This window comes from Schistocerca gregaria, chromosome 3, assembly GCF_023897955.1.
Source record: "Schistocerca gregaria isolate iqSchGreg1 chromosome 3, iqSchGreg1.2, whole genome shotgun sequence".
NCBI classification, from domain to species: domain Eukaryota; kingdom Metazoa; phylum Arthropoda; class Insecta; order Orthoptera; family Acrididae; genus Schistocerca; species Schistocerca gregaria.
This window is the reverse complement of record NC_064922.1, coordinates 840,971,326-840,991,440: the sequence shown is the minus strand read 5'-3', so window position 1 is coordinate 840,991,440 and position 20,115 is coordinate 840,971,326. Positions and strand designations below refer to the sequence as shown.

Genomic DNA, 20,115 nt, shown 5'->3' with positions numbered 1-20,115 from the left:
CACACACTTTCCTCTGTGTTGTGACTTAACAGATAATTTTCTGCTTTCCCAGTGTGCAGTATAAATCTTCGATGCAGTGTCTTCTGAAATATCAAACACTTCAGCAATGTTGATGGAAGCACTCGCTATAAGAGCACCAACAATTTGCCCGTGTTCAAATCCACTTAGCTCTGACATATTGCACTGACGACTACACAGATCACTGTTCTGATCATGATTAACATTTGCAACATATTGAGGACTTTGCGTTGGTGACATTCTGTGTCAAATACGATGGCACCACCTACAGGCTTGGCTATTATCTGCATTTATGTTCAAGTGTGCATTTCTCATAGTGTTTCCTATTCTTTTCCAGCCTTTGTAATCACAGTGATGATTTTAATTTGTTGTTGACATTTATTTATTTCATGATAGCAAAGTGGAATTAATCCAACCAAATCAAGAAAAAAGGCATGGGTGGCCTGCAAAAACACTTTGTTCAATTGTGTTGTATTAGTATGTGTACTGATAAAATTGCAGAAGATACCACGTAGTGTCGGCTTAGGGGGTAAAACAGCACTTTTTTCATTAATGAGTCTTCTATCTCTTCCAGTTCAAGAATCCTCTCATTTTGCTGCTATTGGCTTCAGCGGGAGTTAGTGTGTGTATGAAGCAGTTCGATGATGCTGTCAGCATAACAGTGGTATGTAATATGTTGCCAAATATTAGTTGCATTTTTGGTTTAAACATTCTAACGTGTACCTGTAGCAGTTTTATAATTGAGATTACTCTATATTTTAGGCCATTCTAATCGTTGTCACAGTTGCATTTGTGCAAGAGTATCGCTCTGAAAAATCTCTAGAAGAACTAACAAAACTTGTTCCTCCATCATGCCACTGGTGAGTTCTCTCTGTTCATTTTCCAGTTACAACTGTAATTTGTTTCAATGGAAACTTAAATTTTTAATTTGAAATGGTTGCATTTCCTTCCAGTCTCCGAGAAGGCCAACTGGAGACATTTTTGGCAAGAAATCTTGTACCTGGTGATATTGTTCATCTGAATGTTGGAGACAGAGTGCCAGCAGATATAAGACTCTTTGAGGTAAGTCTGTTTCTGTACCCGTAAAACTGGTTGTCACACAGATTAAGTCAACACTAGAAGTGAGACACAGAAATTTACGGGAAATTAATTATGAAACCTGTATGGTAATATAAAAGCTAAAGCCAAAGACAATGAAATTTATGGTCAATTTGTTCTATCTGGTTATCATTCAAAACCCATTAGCACAAATACATGCATTCTGTCCCTGTTGCGAATTCTGATACAATGATATGGAGGAGAATACTGTCATTAGTCATCTCTCATCAGTTCTTTGATTTTTGACCGTCATTTCCTTCTCAAAATAACATTTTAAATGACACAGAACTTTTGTTGTATCCTAAAACTACCCCACTGCAGTAATTGCCTTCTGGAGTCCATGTGTACAGAATGGTAAATCAGTGATATTGTTATTGTCAAGTACAGCACTGTGATTTCCTGCACAACCAGTGGGATATGTTTCAGGAAATTTTTATGCTAACGTAGGTGATAGTCTTTCTGACAAGTTTTCTCAGTAGTCAGTTAATTGCACTTCTCCAATTTTGTTGTCTGTTGACTGGCAGAGAGAGTTATTTATTGTTAATTGATGGAAGGCACTCATCTTCCTGAATTGCTGCAGCTGCAGTACTGCACAAGGTGCCGGGTTGTTTCATTCCTCAGTGGTGCTATAATCTTCTGTTCTTCACAGTTTTTCTATTTATGTTGTGACATATCAGTGGTGGCACAGGCAGAATTGTCTTTTGGTTGTATGATCTGATTTTGTACAGATAAATATTGTCTGCAGCCAGCCAAGTAATGAATAAAACTGCTCGAACAACAAACTCTTAATTTAAATGTTGTTGTGGCCATGTTTAAAGGGTTAAGTTAGTTCTACCAGGTATACAAATCTGGGACCCTTAGTGGCCTTGGTTCTAAGGAGTTGAATTCGAATTTGGTCATCTTTCAGAGTGTCCCATTTGCCTAATGAGCACAGGAAGAATGATTACCTAAATGCATCTGTACATGCTGGAATTAATGTATTCTTGCCTTCATAGCTCTTAAAGGTGTATTACATATGGTACTGTAGTATATCCATAGATTCTCCATTGAATACTGCTTCATGAAACTTTTTGAGGGGGCTTTACTAGAATAGTTTATGTGTATTTTCGTGTTAGCCAATTCAGGTTCTTCATTTCAGAGACATTTTACAGTGAGTAAAACCTGTGCCTTTTCTTGCTGCAACTATTTGTATTTGTTGAATTCATACTAAATTCAAACTGACAAGTACTCCATCTTTGTAATTTCGTATAATCCTGCAAGCAAAGTAGGGCAAGACAGAAATTCTCATCCTAGCACAGAGAGTCAAGTAATTGGATAAATAAAAAAATCTGCTCGCCAAGTGGCGGCAGTACACAGGTAAAAGGAGGTTATAATGAGGCAAGCTTTCAGAGCCAGTGGCCCGTTCTTCAGGCAGAAGGGTTGAACGGCAAATAAGAGGAGTGAAGGAAAAAGACTGGAGAGATCTAGGAAAAGGGGTACATTTCGGAAAAGTCGCCCAGAACTGCAGGTCAGAGGAGACTTACCAGGCAGGATGAGAAGGAAAGCCTGATTGTTGGGGATCGCACCAGATGAGATTTGAAAACCTGAGTTAGACAGTGTTCAGTATTGCTTTTCAGTTTAGTGTGATTGGTAGGATTGGTGGTGAAAAAGTGTTTCCAGATAAGGATCAAGAAAAGGAGAGCAGGTCTTTAAAAAGCCCAATGTGACTGAATTTGTAAGTGGGACAGATGTTAAGTCCATTGGAAAGGACTGATAGGTCTGTGCGACTGAGGCTTTTGAAGGACAGGTTCATGACTGTTTTGTGAGTCTGTTTTAAGTTTTGGACTCTGCTGTAGTGGGAGGGAGTTTCCGAGGGTGCAGTAAATGTAGTAGGTCTGCGATGCAAAATTTGGCAGCTATGGAGGAGATGTGAGGGAGGTTTGATGTAGGGGTGTATGGTGATAGTCCATGGGAGTATGAGGTGAATAGATCGGAGAGTTTTTTGAGGTGGTTATGTGAATGCTGCTCTAGTTTCTGGATGGCAAAATTTTGTCTGCCAGATAGGCTGTAGGAATTTGCTATTGCAGAGCAAAAGAATTTTATGAATGAAGAGTAGGGATTGCAAGGAGGTTTGGGCCTCAGTTATGTGGTTTTGCAGAACTGGGTTTATGAGATCAGTAGATTGACTGAATTTGACCAGGGTTCTCAGCTAGAGATAGATAATTTGATGGCCAGGTTATTTCGGGATTCCATACGCTAGGCTACAATGCAGGAACAGTATGTAGGGTTGTGGTTAGGGTTAGGAAAACTTTTCTGAGCTGTCACAAGTGGAAGATTAAAAAACGCATGAAAATAGGTGAAAAATTCACAAAAGGACAAACAGATGAAGTATAGTGAAAAAAGATGAAACACATGGGAGTAGTGCCTATAGTGAAATATGAAAATGAACGAAAATTCATGTGAAAGCAAAATGAAATCAAAGAGAAGGCAATAGTGGGGCACATTTCAGTGGGTTGATATGTGTGAAGAGAGGGTACTGCAGGTATAATTGGTTTGAATGAGGTCAGTGTTAGAATCATGGAGGAGGGGGGGGGGGGGGGAAGTTAGGTTCGGGGTTCAACAAAGAGTGTGTCAGTGGCACATGAAAGTACAGAAAACACACAAAAATATGTGGGGGTGAAAGATGGTAGTGTGATCAGTCTGAAGGTCTAGGGATATAGGAATAATTATATCTGTGGAAAGAATGTGCAACAGGAGATCATTGCACTGACAATCCTTACAGTTACATAGCCGTGTGTTGTGCGTGGATGAGACCATTAGTACAAGGTGGCTCAGAAACCAGAGCATGTGCAGTTCAGAAAGTGATAATAAAGTCCTTTTGTCAATTAGTCAGACATACAGTGTCAGCAGCATGTATGCTATTGCATACAGATGGATATGAAGTTTTATTATCTGTGCTTAGGATTTGTTGGAAGTGAATGCATGTAAAACACATTTCACTTAGATTGTCTAGTGCAGTTACGCAGCTTGGAGAAATTGCAAACGTCCACAATTAGATTGATAAAAATAAACTACCCTGAAGAAGAAGCTTACAACAGACACATGATTATAACACATTTAAGCTCTAACAAGGTGGGTTTTATCTATAATGTTGCATATGGCAAATTACTATGCTCTGCATGGATGCATGTAAAGTAGTAATGAGTGAATGAGTGACACATCAGTGACATTCCGCTACAGCACAGTCATTCAGTGCTTGTGTGTACACTGTAGGTATTGAACGTTTACAGGAAATTCTGCCCCAGAACTGTGTCAAAGTACAGGTAGAAATAAATATTCTTGATACTTTTGATTATCTTGGTTGTTTCAGCTCACACACATCTCCTTTCCACAATATCAGTTTCCAGACATGTCACACACTATTTCCACATTGCTTCATGCTCAGTGCTTCATATTTGTGGTGCCACACAACCAAATAAGTGTCAAAACCATACTGCAACACAATTCATATATGATTTTTTTTTAACATTGCGATTTTCAGGCAATCGATCTGGCTATAGATGAGAGCAGTTTTACTGGAGAAACAGAACCTTCAAACAAGATTACTGCTCCCATTCTAAAAAGCAATGGTCATTCATCCATGAAAAACATTGCATTCATGGGGACACTCGTAAGATGTGGAAATGGAAAGGTAAGCACTAAAATTGTATTTGTTTCTATGTGTACCTCAAGTATGTGTTCTGCCTTTATATTTGTCTAATATCTCTTTAGTTAACAATATTTTAACTGAAAGTTGCTGAAAAAAAAATTCTGAAGTTCCTTAACCGCTACCAATTCAACTTTTATTTACATAGTGTGTCAGGTCTGTGCATTAAATTGAAACTAGAAGCTGAGTGAATATTTGAGTTTTCATTATATTTGATAGACTGGCCTCATAATGTACTTTTAATTTTTACTTGTAGGGGATTGTAGTAAATACAGGTGAAAAATCTGAATTTGGAGAAGTATTTAAAATGATGCAAGCTGAAGAAGCACCTAAAACACCTTTGCAGAAAAGCATGGATATCTTAGGAGCACAATTGTCATTCTATTCATTCTGCATCATTGGATTCATAATGATTCTTGGCTGGTTTCAAGGCCGGCCTATTCTTGATATGTTCACCATTGGTGTCAGGTACAAAAATTTAATACAACCCATATCTATTGTAGTCTTTCAGTTTAATAGTTTTTTGTTCTATAAGAATAATGTATAGCTTGCTAAATGATCAGCTTTAGAATGAGTTGTACTGTAAGATCAATCTTAGGTCATTCACAAAGCACAATGCTGTGCATGCATGCAAATTGTTTTAATAGTAAAATTTTGTACTCAAGAAACAGTAGCCAAAGCACTATTATTTCCACATATATTTAATTAATGTGACTTAGTCTGACAATAATTTAAAGAATAAGTTCCAGAAGAAGTAATAATTTAATTTTGGAAAAATGGAACAAAAGGCCACAGATAATTTTTTGCTTGATTACTAAAGTAAACTATGGTAACTTCAGTTTGGAATATCAATAATGTAGGAAAAGATAGATTGTTACTTTCTGTAAATATGACACATTAAATTGCAGGCAGGTACATGTAAAAGACCCTCGCATAAAAGCTTTTGGCCACAGCCTTCATCACAAAAAGAAAGAAGGAAAAACAGACCTTTCATTCACACACACACACACACACACACACACACACACACACACACACACACGCGCGCGCAAAAACCACAACCACCTACTTCAGCTGCTTGTGTGTGTAAGGTGTGCTTTTTTGCTTGCTTGCATGAATGAATGGTGTGTGTTTCTCTATCTTTTTCTGATGAAGACTGTGGCTGATAACTAATGTGGAAGTGTGTTCTAGTTGTGCCTGTCTGCAACTTAATGTGTCATCTTTACAGTAAGTAGCAGTCTGTCTTCTCCTATATCGTTGATTTTTAAAGTAGTAAGGCCAAAACATTTTCTTTTACTCTGCCTGAGTTTTTTGTTGAGATGCTGTTTTAAGTAGTTAGCCAATATCTCATTTTGGCTCAATTAAATGAACAGAATTTTGTGAAAATCACTTCAAAAGTATTTAATAGTTTATTTCATCCGAGGAGGGATGACCTTTTAGATTGCTACTGTTCGGTTACATACACAAATAATAGATAGTACCAAGCCAATTGAAAGTAGGTGATATTACTTAAGAATTCATTGATATACATGCAGCTTTATTAACAGTGACTTGTGTGATTCAAGGCACACATAAAAAACTTACAGTTTTAAAGAGGTAACTGTACAGACCAAGCATTGTCTTCAAAATTGATAAAAACTGTTCCACACATTTCGTATAAACAACACTGATACTCCTTTGAGTAATATGGGCTGTCAGTCCATTTTGTTGGAAATCAGGAGTTCTGTTAGTAAAAGTGGTTCAGTTTAACACATCTATTTGGCAAACTGACATTCCACATCTAGAAGCACAGTTTTACCATTATCGAGTTTGAAAAAAATTGGGCCTGAAATCCCAGTAACATTGACTACTTGAAACATTCATTTAAGGATGCTGCAATGACACTTTGTGCAGGTCCTCTGAGTTTTACTGGTGGCTGTTATCACAGTTTGTTTGCTGGCATGACCCGATAAGGTCTCATAGATATTGAGAAAATTGTTAAATTGTCCAGATTTCTCACATAGCAAACAGAATGGTGTTACTAGGGGAGGGAGTGGGGTAGGGAAGGCAGATCTTGGGTGTCTTGTTTCTCTTGCGAAGGTTTGAGCAGTTGACAGTTGATGGGTTAAAATTTAATTTTATATAATATTTATTTTAGTATTATACTTAAACTCATAACAGGCCATAGTTCTTACCCTTTAGCTGAATATTACCTTTTGCTTTGATTTAATTCCAATAATAGTGCTGTAATTAAATTATGAGTGTTATCTTGTAACCCTCCAAAGATTGCACCAACTATTAGTTCAGGTCATGTGCTTCCTGTTGTTTTTCTGCTCAGAATACACTTGTCTGCAGCAATGAGAAATTACTTCTCTAACTGTGAAAAGTAATACATTATTAAATTGTCAAAAACTGACTATTTTCATTTTTAAAATGTTAAGCCACACTTGATTATATTATACTATGATATCATAAGTACCAGTCCTTGTGCCTAATTTTATTATGCCTTATGTTTGCACTATTCCAAACTGTTGTATTTTCTTAAACTAAAATGCAAGAGTACTGTCTCGCAGAGTGTTGAAGGGTATGCTCAAAATAAAGTGTCTCCGTACATCCTTACATGCTGTTAGTTCTTGGTTGTGTGCATGCTTCATCTCTAACCTACAACCATTTTTAAAACAAACAAAAATGATGACAACTGGTCATCTATAGCAGTTCTATTAGTGGAATGTAGGCACAAATATTGTGGAGATATATAACGGTAGCTTTTGAGCTACTGCTCTTTTTCTAGCACTTATAAATTCGAATACTTAACACTACAAACACCCAAATGTACCTATCGAGTGTTAAGTTTTTGATCAGTTGACTACTGGTCACCATTTCTCATTTTTGTTTATTATTTCACTCTAGAAATAATAATAATAATAATAATAATAATAATAATAATCCCCGTGGAGGCCCGTGAAAAGAATAGGCCTCCGGTATGTTCTGCCAGTCGTAAAAGGCGACGTAAAGAACAAACCACTAATAGGGCTAACCCCTGTTTTAGTGTGATTAGTTGGTTCAGGACACAACTAAAGAAGCCTCGGACAAGCGCCATCATGGTCGGGGACGACGCTTGAACCCTATGCCCGCCCACAATGGTGACGACACTGCTAGCCAACTGGAAAAGGATTTAAATCCAAATAGAGGAGTTTTGCAGGATACGCTTCCTGCAACCACCCTAGAAGGAAAACAAAGACAGAGGATAAGATGGTCAGATGAAGTTAATTGACACCTCATGTTCTGTTATTACCAAGCAACAAACCTAGGAATCAACACAACTGGATACAGATCTCAAGTATACACAACATTTATTACCAGATACCCAGAATTAAAATTTTTAACAGAACGAGTAGCTGATCAGATCCGTGTAATAATCAAAAATAACAGGATACCCCATTCAGAATTAGAAAACATCAAACAACAAGTACAACAAATACTGGAACAAAATAATGTGCAATCAGAAGAAGAAGAAGAAGAAGAAAATACAGTAATGGACTCGCACATCCCAGAGCAAACAAACAAAGAACACGCACATCAATTAAACAATCAGAGGAAAACGAAATCTTAAGACTGCCACCAGAACAAGTACAAATAGAACACGAAGTGACACACATGTTAGATATAGAAGAAAAATTTCAGCTGACGTATATAGAATACAAAGACACAAATACAGACATTAGACCATTCTTGCATAGACCGCCAAATAACCCACAAGTCGAAACAACAATAAAAAACCATGAACACAATCATACACAACAGAATAAATGAAAACACAACTATGGAATAGTTACAACTACTGGTTTATATAGGAGCACTCACTACACTAAATATACACACTAGGCAGAGATCAGAACCAACCCACACACAGAAGAAACCCACAAAACCAGCATGGCAACACAGGCTACAGATCAGAACAGAAAAACTGAGAAAAGACATTGGACAGCTAACACAATTTATAAGACATCAAATGCCAGGAAAAAAAGGGTTAGGTAAAATCTCACAACAAGAAGCGATAGAGCAATTAGATGAAAAGAAGCAGAAATTACAAGCATTGGCCAAACGACTTAGAAGATACAAAAAAAGTGAAAATAGAAGGAAACAAAACCAAACATTCAACACAAACCAAAAGAAATTTTACCAGACAATAGATAACACACACATTAAAATAGACAATCCACCAAACATAAGACATGGAACACTTCTGGAGCAACATAAGGTCAAACCCGGTACAACATAACAGGCATTGCACGGTGGATATAAGCAGAAACAGACACATACAAAATGATACCACAAATGCCTGAAGTGATAATTTTGCAACATGAAGTCACCAAAGCAATTAATTCTACTCACAATTGGAAAGCCCCTGGAAAAGATAAAATAGAAAATTTCTGGCTAAAGAAGTTCACCTCAACACATTTACATCTAACTAAATTATTTAACAGCAACATTGCAGACCCATACACATTCCCTGAAACACTTACACATGGAATAACTTATATGAAACCTAAAGATCAAGCAGACACAGCAAACCCAGCTAAATACCACCCCATAACATGCCTACCAACAATATACAAAATATTAACTTCAGTCATTACACAGAAATTAATGACACGTACAACACAGAACAAAATTATAAATGAAGAACAAAAAGGCTGTTGCAAAGGAGCACGAGGATGTAAAGAGCAACTGATAATAGATGCAGAGGTGACATATCAAACTAAAACTAAACAAAGGTCGCTACACTACGCATACATTGATTACCGAAAAGTTTTTGATAGTGTACCCCACTCGTGGTTACTACAAATATTGGAAATATACAAAGTAGATCCTAAATTGATACAGTTCCTAAACATAGTAATGAAAAATTTGAAAACCACACTTAATATCCAAACAAATTCAAATATCACATCACAGCCAATACAGATTAAGTGTGGAATATACCAAGGAGACTCATTAGAACCTTTCTGGTTCTGCCTTCCTCTGAACCCACTATCCAACTTGCTAAATAATACAAATTATGGATACAATATTACTGGAACATACCCACACAAAATCACACATTTGCTATACATGGATGATTTAAAACTACTGGCAGCAACAAATCAACAACTCAACCAATTACTAAAGATAGCAGAAGTATTCAGCAATGATATAAATATGGCTTTTGGAACAGACAAATGTAAGAAAAATAGCATAGTCAAGGGAAAAACACACTAAACAAGAAGATTACATATTGGATAACCACAGCGACTGCATCGAAGCGATGGAAAAAACAGATGCCTATGAGTATCTAGGATACAGACAAAAAATAGGAATAGATAATACAAATATTAAAGAAGAACTAAAAGAAAAATATAGACGAAGACTAACAAAAATACTGAAAACAGAATTGACAGCAAGAAACAAAACAAAAGCTATAAATACTTATGCTATACCAATATTAACCTACTCATTTGGAGTAGTGAAATGCAGTAACACAGACCTAGAAGCACTCAATACACTTACACGATCACAATGCCACAAATATAGAATACATCACATACATTCAGCAACAGAAAGATACACATTAAGCAGAAAGGAAGGAGGAAGGGGATTTATCGACATAAAAAACCTACATTATGGACAGGTAGACAATTTAAGAAAATTATTTCTAGAACGAGCAGAAACTAGCAAAATACACAAAGCAATCATTCATATAAATACATCGGCTACACCACTGCAATTTCATAACCACTTCTACAACCCTTTAGATCACATAACATCAACAGATACGAAGAAAGTAAATTGGAAAAAGAAAACACTACATGGCAAGCTCCCTTATCATCTAACACAGCCACACATCGATCAAGACGCATCCAACAGATGGCTAAGAAAAGGCAATATATACAGTGAGACAGAAGGATTCATGATTGCAATACAGGATCAAACAATAAACACTAGATATTACAGGAAGCATATTATTAAAGATTACAATACCACAACAGATAAATGCAGACTTTGCAAACAACAAATAGAAACAGTAGATCACATCACAAGCGGATGTACAATACTAGCAAATACAGAATACCCCAGAAGACATGACAATGTAGCAAAAATAATACATCAACAGCTTGCCTTACAACATAAACTTATAAAACAACACGTTCCCACATACAAGTATGCACCACAAAATGTACTGGAGAATGATGAATACGAATTATGCTGGAACAGAACCATTATAACAGATAAAACAACACCACATAACAAACCTGACATCATACTCACCAATAAAAAGAAGGAATTAACATAACTAATCGAAATATCCATACCCAATACATCAAATATACAAAAGAAAACAGGAGAAAAAATTGAAAAATGCATCCAACTGGCTGAGGAAGTCAAGGATATGTAGCATCAGGATAAAGTTGACATTATACCAATTATACGATCAACTACAGGAGTCATACCACACAATATCCACCAGTACATCAATGCCATATAGCTACATCCTAGCTTATATATACAACTACAGAAATCTGTAATTATTGATACATGTTCAATTACCCGAAAGTTCCTAAATGCAATATAACATATACTGTACAGTTAAAAGGAAGTCACGCTTGATCAAGGTCCGCGTCACTTTCTACTTCTGACCAGACATAACGTCTGAGATAAGAAAGAAATAATAATAATAACATTGCAACATTTGTAAGTTATTTTGTTTCTCATGGGTCTACAGCTTAGCCGTTGCTGCTATACCAGAAGGCCTCCCCATTGTCGTGACTGTGACGCTGGCCTTGGGAGTAATGCGCATGGCGAAAAGAAATGCAATAGTCAAGAAGTTGCCTACAGTTGAAACCTTAGGTATGTAATTCCATTTGTTCTTATAAATATTTCTTATTATCACTTAGTTTCCCTCATACATTTTTGTGCAAAGCAGTAATCTGTGATTTGAAAATACAAAAGTGTCAGCTGGAGACAAGTAAGCCTAGTACCATTTTACTTTTGTGTGTGTGTGTGTGTGTGTGTGTGTGTGTGTGTGTGTGTGTGTGTGTGTTTCCGTCAGCAGCAGCAGGAGAGTAGTTCAAAAGGGCACCTTACGAGACAGAGATGTGTTATTGTTAATCCATTGAAGGCCACCAAAGTTGTACATAGATTATACAGCAAACATGTATGATGTGGGATAGTGGTTACTGTGTTTTAACTGTGGTAAATAGGATATGCATAACAAGTTGTGCGCTAGTCGCCCTTCCTCATCTACCATATCTCGTAATAAACAGCTTCTCAATCAACTTTTTCATGATGATCGATAGATTAATCCCAAAAATTGTGTGCATAACTGAATGTTGGCTATAATTCCTTAGACAAGATGCGGGTCCGACAAGGCTTGCACGAGATCAAATAGTTTCAGTTTGAAATATGTTGGGGCCCTGTTGGACCAGTACAATGATCAAGGTGACAATTTTATGAACATCCTCAGCACCAGAGATCACCACTATGAGCTGGAAGCCAGAATGCAGCCCATGTAGTGGTGACATGTCTATTCTGCAACAAAAAAGAAAATCAGGAGGCAGCCATTTGCATGTAATGCAATTTTCACAGTCTTCTGGGATCAGCAGGGTGGACTACATTTTTTAACATCTAGTAGCATTAAGCAGTTTCCAATTCAGAACACAGCAAAATGACACTAACTAGCCAAGAGCCTCAATTTTCAGAATCTGGCCAGAGAAGAACACATCCTACCTAAGATCTCTCCCACCCCTCCTAAATTGGTGTTCCACCACCCACTCAGCCACGACAACCATCCTAGCCCATCCCTGTGTCACTCCTAATCCCAAACCCAGGTGTGAGACTTGCCCAATCCACCCATCCAGCACTTCCTATCCCAGCCTTGTCACAGCTTGTCCTACCTCATCAGACGCTGGGCTACCTGTGAAAGCAGCCATGTCATAGACCAGCTCTGCTGCAGTTATTGCACAGCTCTTTATATTGGTATGATTATCAAAGAGTTGTCCACCAGCATAAATGACCATTGCTAAATTGTGACACAACATGCAACTGAACATGGTATACTTGATTTCAATGGCTGCTTCACAATTGTGGCCATCTTGATCTCCTCCACCACTTGCTTTTTTGAAATATGCAAATGAGAGTTACCTTTACAACACTTTATCTGCTCCTGAAGTTACCCTGGCCTCAACCGACAGCAGCATACCGTTATCACACCCTCTACCCAGCAGGTTCTACTCCCTCTGTCCTGTCACCTGCTCCCTAATTACATCTCGCCAGATTCAAAGTGTGCCACCCTATGCCAATGCACCTGCTTAACTTCTCTTCTCCCTGCCCCGCTCCTCTCTCCTGCCCCGCTCCGCTCCGCTCCTCTCCTTGCCCGCTCACTGCTATCCACCCCCCTCCTGACTGATGTGCAGCCAACTGATGTTGCACCTGGTGACAGTCTTGTCATGCCACCATCTAATCCTTGCATGCACTGCCAGACAGCACTCTTCTCTCCCCTGCCTGTACCTTGCTGTTTTTTCCCCTTCCTTGCACCCTGCAGACTGCTACTTTTGTAGCACATGACAGCTGCAGTCCAGTCCGAGCTGCCAGAGATGGCAGACATGTGTGCATGAGGTATGCTTGCTTGTGTGTATGGGTGTCTGTGTGCTCTTTTCTGAAGGAGCCTTTGGCCGAAAGATAAATATGTAACAGTCTTTTCGTTGTGTCTGTCGCCATCTCTTTACAGTGAGTAGCAATCTATCCTTTTCCTTTTACATCTAATTTATATTCAGAATCATGCTAGCATTCACATAAAGTAAAACTCGCACATTAAACAACAGAGCAACACACTGTAAATTATAATAATACTTTCTGAGCTTACAGTGAAATTCGTGTAAGTTCTGTGGTTAGTTGGTTAGTATGCATTATCAGTAGCTTTGTTAAAAGTTTCTATGTCCTGTTTAGTAGTGACAGTTTGTATTAAGTATGTGAATGTTAAGTAGTTAAAACTGATAGTTAATTTATCTGAGTCTGAACACAGCAACAAAGTCTCACCCAAGTTACCAAAAGTTAAATAAAAACTTTTTGTCCTTTTTGTGTCCCTACACGTAGCACGCATTAAAAGTTTATGTAAATGATTTGTACTCCACAATGAAATTGTGGTCTGGGTGTTTACTGTACTAGTGTATATCTGGATCAGTTGATAGGTGTAATATTGTTTGTTGGATTGCAAGCAGGAACTATCAATCAATATTGTTAACTGTCGAAAGTACTCTAATAAAGCTAATGATCATACCAAAGCAAAATTATGTTTCAGCACTTCAGAGTTTACTGCAAGATACACAGAGCATTGAACTGAAGTGACGACATAAAGTTCTGAACTACTTATCTGCTAGCTCAGTCAAGCCAAATTGTCAGTGTCAAACTATAAACATTCATTACACTATGTAACTAACTTGTTCTGTACTGAGAGATGCTATAGTGTGAGGTGTGCAGCCCCCATCTGACAGTCCATTGCAGGCAGCTACTTCTTCACTGTTTTTGTGATGTCTGAAACAGTTCATGCAATCGCTTCCCACTGGTCCAGCACATCATTGTTATAAAGTGTGTGTGTGTGTGTGTGTGTGTGTGTGTGTGTGTGTGTGTGTGCGGGCGGGCGCGTGCGCGCATCTTGTCCTCTTACTAATGAATCTCCACAACAAATCATAACAAAATGTGCTGCATCCTATACTTAGTCTCCAATCAGACCTCCTTGTTTGCTTATTTTCAAATTTCCTATTGCTCTAGGAGATGATATCTTTGCAGATATACTCTTGTTTATATTAGTTATAACAACAGTTATTCTGCATACTCATTGAAAAGGGAGTTGTTGAAGAAAGTTCTGGGAATCGTACAACATACGCTTTCACAGCTGGTGTTTACTTCAGTTAAAACTTCCAGAATGAGAAGCCACGGTTGATGTATAAAGCTATTATCTGGCATTTTGTTTCCAACTATGGGAAACATCATCAGAGGTAAAACCATGATTACATGGAGGACTTGAGTAAGCCCTGCATTTATAGAGCTGCGTAGAGAGCAGTCTTTCATCACATGTTGCTGACTGGGTGATTATCTCTGGCTGACATCAGGAAAGAAGCAGGTGTTAAGTTAGATAAAATATGGATGTTGACTTTTTGCTGACAGAATGACAGCCAATTACTTTCAATTGAGAATTTTGTCAGTTCTGAACAGAGGCTGGAAATTGAGTGGCTATGCCCTTCTGTGCATGATGAAAAGATCGGACATCTAAAATTCTCTGGTCACTAAACTACACGTTCTCATGAGTCACTGGCTATACACTTTTGATGCATATCCAGATAACAATAGTGTCAAATTTCCAGTGCAAAATCTTACCATCTTCTGGTATATTGTCATTGGTGTCTTTGTAAATTAGATATTTTTTTCAGTATTAAGTTTTTCAAATAATGTGTTTTCAGACCTGACTACTTTCTTTTCCAGGGTGTGTAAATGTTATATGTTCAGATAAGACTGGCACAATCACCAAGAATGAAATGACTGTTACTGTCATTGTAACTTCAGATGGATATTTGGCTGAGGTGAGTAAAGGTGCTTGTTAATATATTTGATACGCACATACTGTTTAAGGACACGAAGTGGAATCAAATGATTACCTCTTCTATAAACAACTATGCATTGCTGGGAAACAAAATAGGAACACGTCAAAGGGCCCTCTGTCAAGAAAGAACTTTTGCCCATGTAAGTGACACAGAATTAAAGTTTGAGTAAAAAACTTACATTAATGCTGAAAATGTGAATGTTGTGATGCTAGTCAGGTGCTGGTATTTGTGTATGAGGGAGGGTATATTGTATACCACTGTCGCTTCCTCCCATTTCTGTTCTAATTGCGAATAGTATGTGGGAAGAATAACTGTCGGTATGTATGTGAGCTGCAGTTTCACAGATGTGTAGGAGGAAGTAATATATCTGTTGACACTTCTAGGCACTTACGGTCTAGAAATTGCTAAAGAAAACCACAGAGTGATGCAGAAGACATCTCTCGTAAAGTCTGCCACTGTGTAACAAAGCAGATTAGCATAAATTACAATTCGTACAAAGTGCCAAGTTTTATCTAAATTTTTGCATCTGCAAGATATTTCTATAGTGAAGTGACTACTTTCAAGGATTGATTGTTAACTTGCAATTAATCTCTAGAACTGCGTTAATCTTTAATAATGTGTTCTGCGAACCGTGACAGTAGTATTGAACTGTGAAGTGCATTACTTTCGAAGTACGCTTACTGTGAATGTCGGTTGTGAATGTACTAGTGATTTACTTGTTGTACATTAATTATTGTGAATCTGCACTTATGTTAGGTTACTGCATTCAGACCATAGTCATCATTATAGGACATCAATCAAATGTAGTGTGTGGGTTACCCATTATCTGTGCATAAAGAATAGTATATGAGACTCGATCTGGCCATAAAAAGTAGGTTATTTAATACCAAATCACAGTTAAAGTGCTTTGGACTGTGAACCTGATATGAACATTATTTGAAGTAACCTACTTTCACCAGTTGCTTTTCAGCCAGATCCGACAGAGGTGCAGCAACCAGAACCATATTGGCACATGTAAACAGGGTAATGTTAAAAGTGGAATTCAATGAGCATCTTGCAGTTCGTTTTGTACTTACTAAATGAACCTGCGATGCAATGTACTGCTCGTTTCCACCACTGTAGGTGGACAGGTACCGCCCCATTAGCCCCATCAACATTCCGTGCAAGTTGCTCACATGCATGGTGAGCTGGAGGTTTAGTTAGCTCTGTCCAGGGTGGATTCCATAAGGGCCACTCTGCCACCGATAATCTGGTCTGCCTGGAGTCTGCCTTCCGCACAGCCTTTGTCCACCGTCAGTATTTGGTCGCTGTCTTTTTTGACATGCGGAAAACATATGATACAACATGGCGGCATCACATCCTCACCACACTTTGTGGGTGGCTTTGGGGCCTGCTGCCTATTTTTATTCAGAATTTTCTGTCGCTTCATTCCTTCCGCGTGCAAGTTGGTCCCTCCCATAGTTCCTCCAGACTCCAGGAGAATGGGGTACCGCAAGGTTCTGTCTTGAGTGTCTGCCTCTTTTTAGTTGCTATCATTGGGCTAGCTGCAGCTGTTGGAACGTCCATATACCATATTTACCCGAATCTAAGCCGCACTTTTTTTCCGGTTTTTGTAATCCAAAAAACCGCCTGCGGCTTAGAATCGAGTGCAAAGCAAGCGGAGATTGTGAAAAATGTTTGTAGGTGCCGCCACAATTAACTTCTGCCAACGAATATATGTAGCGCTACACAGGCATGCTTTGTAGGCACAAAGATAAATACTGCATTTTCATACAGTATCCAATGAAGTAAATGCCAATTCCGTATTGTTCATCTTCGAATGCAGCAGAATTTCAATTACTATGAAAATCTGACTGGCAAGATTGTTTGGGATGTTTGTCAATATGGCCAACTCTACGTTCTGAATTTTTTCCTACCTGTGAGAAGAGATGGTTGCTAATAGGAACCTGATGAAATGTGAATCACATACAGTATTCTCTCCACCATAAAAATAATATGAATATAAACATTTTGCCATGTATTCTTTCGTGTTTGCTACTATTTCATTTAAATCCTGTCTGCCTAATAAACTACGAAACTAGTGAGAGACAACAGCAAACACGGAAGAATATATGTATCGTGTCATGTTTATATTCGTATTATTCTCATGCCTAATAGTGATACAGTCAGAAATGAAACACGGCAAGTGACTAGATTTTTAAATCTAAGATTACTCTAATTTCTGTGCAGAATTTGATGTACTAAAGAAGCGGCCGCAAAGATTTTCAAACGGAGATAAATTTTCGCCAAACTCTCGTTCAGAACATGTTCTATCATACGTAGTCTTTTATTTGGTTCTTGTTGATCATTATCAAAGAAAGCAGCAGTGTAAGTAACAACAAATAGCAGTCTCTTGCCATTGTTTTGCTAATGAGACGATTCCTCTCTCTCTCTCTCTTTTAACTGTAAGCGGCGGTAGCGCGCACAAAAGCAAGCCATGCCGCGAGCGGCGACAGGCCGTAAACACGCACTATCAGAATGCGACAAACAATGCATGACACAGTAGAGTAATGCATTTTCAACTTAGAGTGACGTAAAGACCTATAACAAAGAAAACGGCACTTATCAGATCAAAGCAAAATAAGCAATCGATTCATACCAGACGAAGCATGTGAAAAAGGAAGGATACCCGTATAAATACGGTCGGAGCGCCTGATGCATAGCGATGGCTACCTGGTAAAGCTTAACTGCTAAGCTTATGACTCACACCAAACTACTGTAGCTGTATCGTCATTCATTCGACCTAAATTGTGTCTCATATTACAATGGACCAACTTTGTTTCGATTTGGAGGTGCGGCCGAAAACTATTCTCTCCGTTGAATTTCGAGTCTCAATTTTCAGGTGCGGCTTAGATTCGAGTAAATACGGTAGGCTTCTTTGTATGCTGATGACTTTTGCCTATACTATAGCTCCACTGGCATTGCAGTTGCTGAATGGCAGCTACAGGGTGCTATCTGCAAGGTGCAGTCTTGGGCCATATCACGCGGCTTCCAGTTTTCGGCTGTCAAGACTTGCGTCATACGTTTCTACCAGAGTTGCTCTGTTCACCCTGACCCACGGTGTTATCTTGACGGCGAACCTCTAGCTGTGGTGGAGATGCATCAGTTTTTGCTACTGCTTTTTGATGCCCGGTTGACTTGGCTCCCGCATCTTAACACATTACTTTGCTTCAGTCACACCAGGTGGGGTGCTGATCGGTCTACGCTTTGCAGACTGTATCAGGTGTTGATTCAGTCCCGTCTTGATTTTGGGAGCCTGGCTTACGGTTCGCCATTGCCTTCCGCATTGCGGCTGCTTGACCTAATACTTGACTGCGGGATCCGACTCACAACTGGAGCTTTCCGCACAAGTCCTGTAAACATCATACTTGTGGAGGCTGGTGTCCCTCCATTGCGGATCCGGCACCAATGACTACTGGCTGCTTGTGCTGCACATGTTTGTAGCTTGCCGGGGCATCCAAATTACAGTTTCCTGTTCCCCAACTCGGTCATTCATTTTCCTGAATGGCGGCCCCAGTCAGGGTGTAAGATTGCGGCTCACATCTGGGCTTGAGTTTTTCCCTCTCCCACCTCCCTCTGGGCCCGTATATGTATACCCCCGTGGTGTTGCCCCGCCTATGCCTTCTGCTGGATTTGGCACAGGACCCGAAGGACTCAGTCCCTCCTGAGGCCCATCGCCGCAGCTTTCTTCCCAGCCTTGCCGCGTTTTACGGCTCTGACATGGTGTATACCGATGGTTCGATGGTTGCTGGTCATGTTGGTTATGCTATTACTCTTGGGGATCATTCTGAACAACGCTCATTGCCGGGTGGGTGCAGTGTTTTCACTGCAGAGCTGGTAGTCATCTCTTGTGCCCTAGAGTGTATCCACTTCTGGCCAGATGAGTCCTTTGTCATCTGTAGTGACTGCCTGAGTGGTTTACGAGTCATTGACCAGTGTTTCCCGCGCTCTTGTCTGGTGATGGCTAACCAGAAGTCCCTCCATACTCTTGTGTGGACCATAGGTCATGTCGGCATCCCGGGTAATGGGTGTGTTGACAGGCTGGCCAAACAGGCTATCAGTGAACGGGCCCTGGAGATTGACCTTTCGGAATGTGATCTCCAGGCATTATTGCGGCACAAAGTCCTTGGTACTTGGGGTGATAAATGGTGCACCCCGACTTCACCCAACAAACTTCAGGTTATCAAGGAAACTACAGGTGTGTGGCGCTCCTCCACGTGAGCGTTTTGCAAGGACTCAGTTGCTCTCTGCCGGCTACATTTTGGCCATACCTGGCTGATGCAAGTTCATTTATTGCGCTGCAAGGACCTGCCTCTATGTCACTGTGGATCAGCGTTGACAGTTCTCCACATCTTGTTGGCCTGTCCGCCTTTAACTGCACTCAGCCAGACATTCGTTTTATTTGCACAGGGGGCTTTTATTGCTCGATCTGTGGGTTTGTGTCTTTTTTTTTTTTTTGTGTAGTCTGGGCTTTGCTCTACAGTTTTAGATTGTGGTTTTTAGTGTGTCTCTTGGTGGCTGGCTTTTTCTTTTTTGTTTCCATGGTCGGCCAACCACTGTAAAACACTGTGTGTTTTTACTTCCTTTTTTCTGGTCTTTGTCTGTCTTTCTTGTTCCGCGTCATCCCTTGTCATTTCCATTGCTTGTTTTTCTTCCTTT

At 39.2% G+C, this 20,115-nt stretch overlaps 1 protein-coding gene across 4 annotated transcripts in view; it reads left to right on the top strand.

The window, feature by feature from the left end:
- The window catches only part of LOC126354725 (calcium-transporting ATPase type 2C member 1), an 86,295-nt gene that overhangs the window by 16,018 nt on the left and 50,162 nt on the right, over positions 1 to 20,115 (top strand). For all 4 annotated transcript variants that reach the window (XM_050004581.1, XM_050004579.1, XM_050004580.1 and 1 more), the window contains exons 3-9: positions 593 to 682; positions 781 to 878; positions 972 to 1,080; positions 4,637 to 4,786; positions 5,058 to 5,269; positions 11,544 to 11,668; positions 15,299 to 15,396. In XM_050004581.1, the coding sequence (XP_049860538.1) occupies positions 593 to 682; positions 781 to 878; positions 972 to 1,080; positions 4,637 to 4,786; positions 5,058 to 5,269; positions 11,544 to 11,668; positions 15,299 to 15,396 (882 nt within the window). The remainder of the gene's footprint in view (positions 1 to 592; positions 683 to 780; positions 879 to 971; positions 1,081 to 4,636; positions 4,787 to 5,057; positions 5,270 to 11,543; positions 11,669 to 15,298; positions 15,397 to 20,115) is intronic.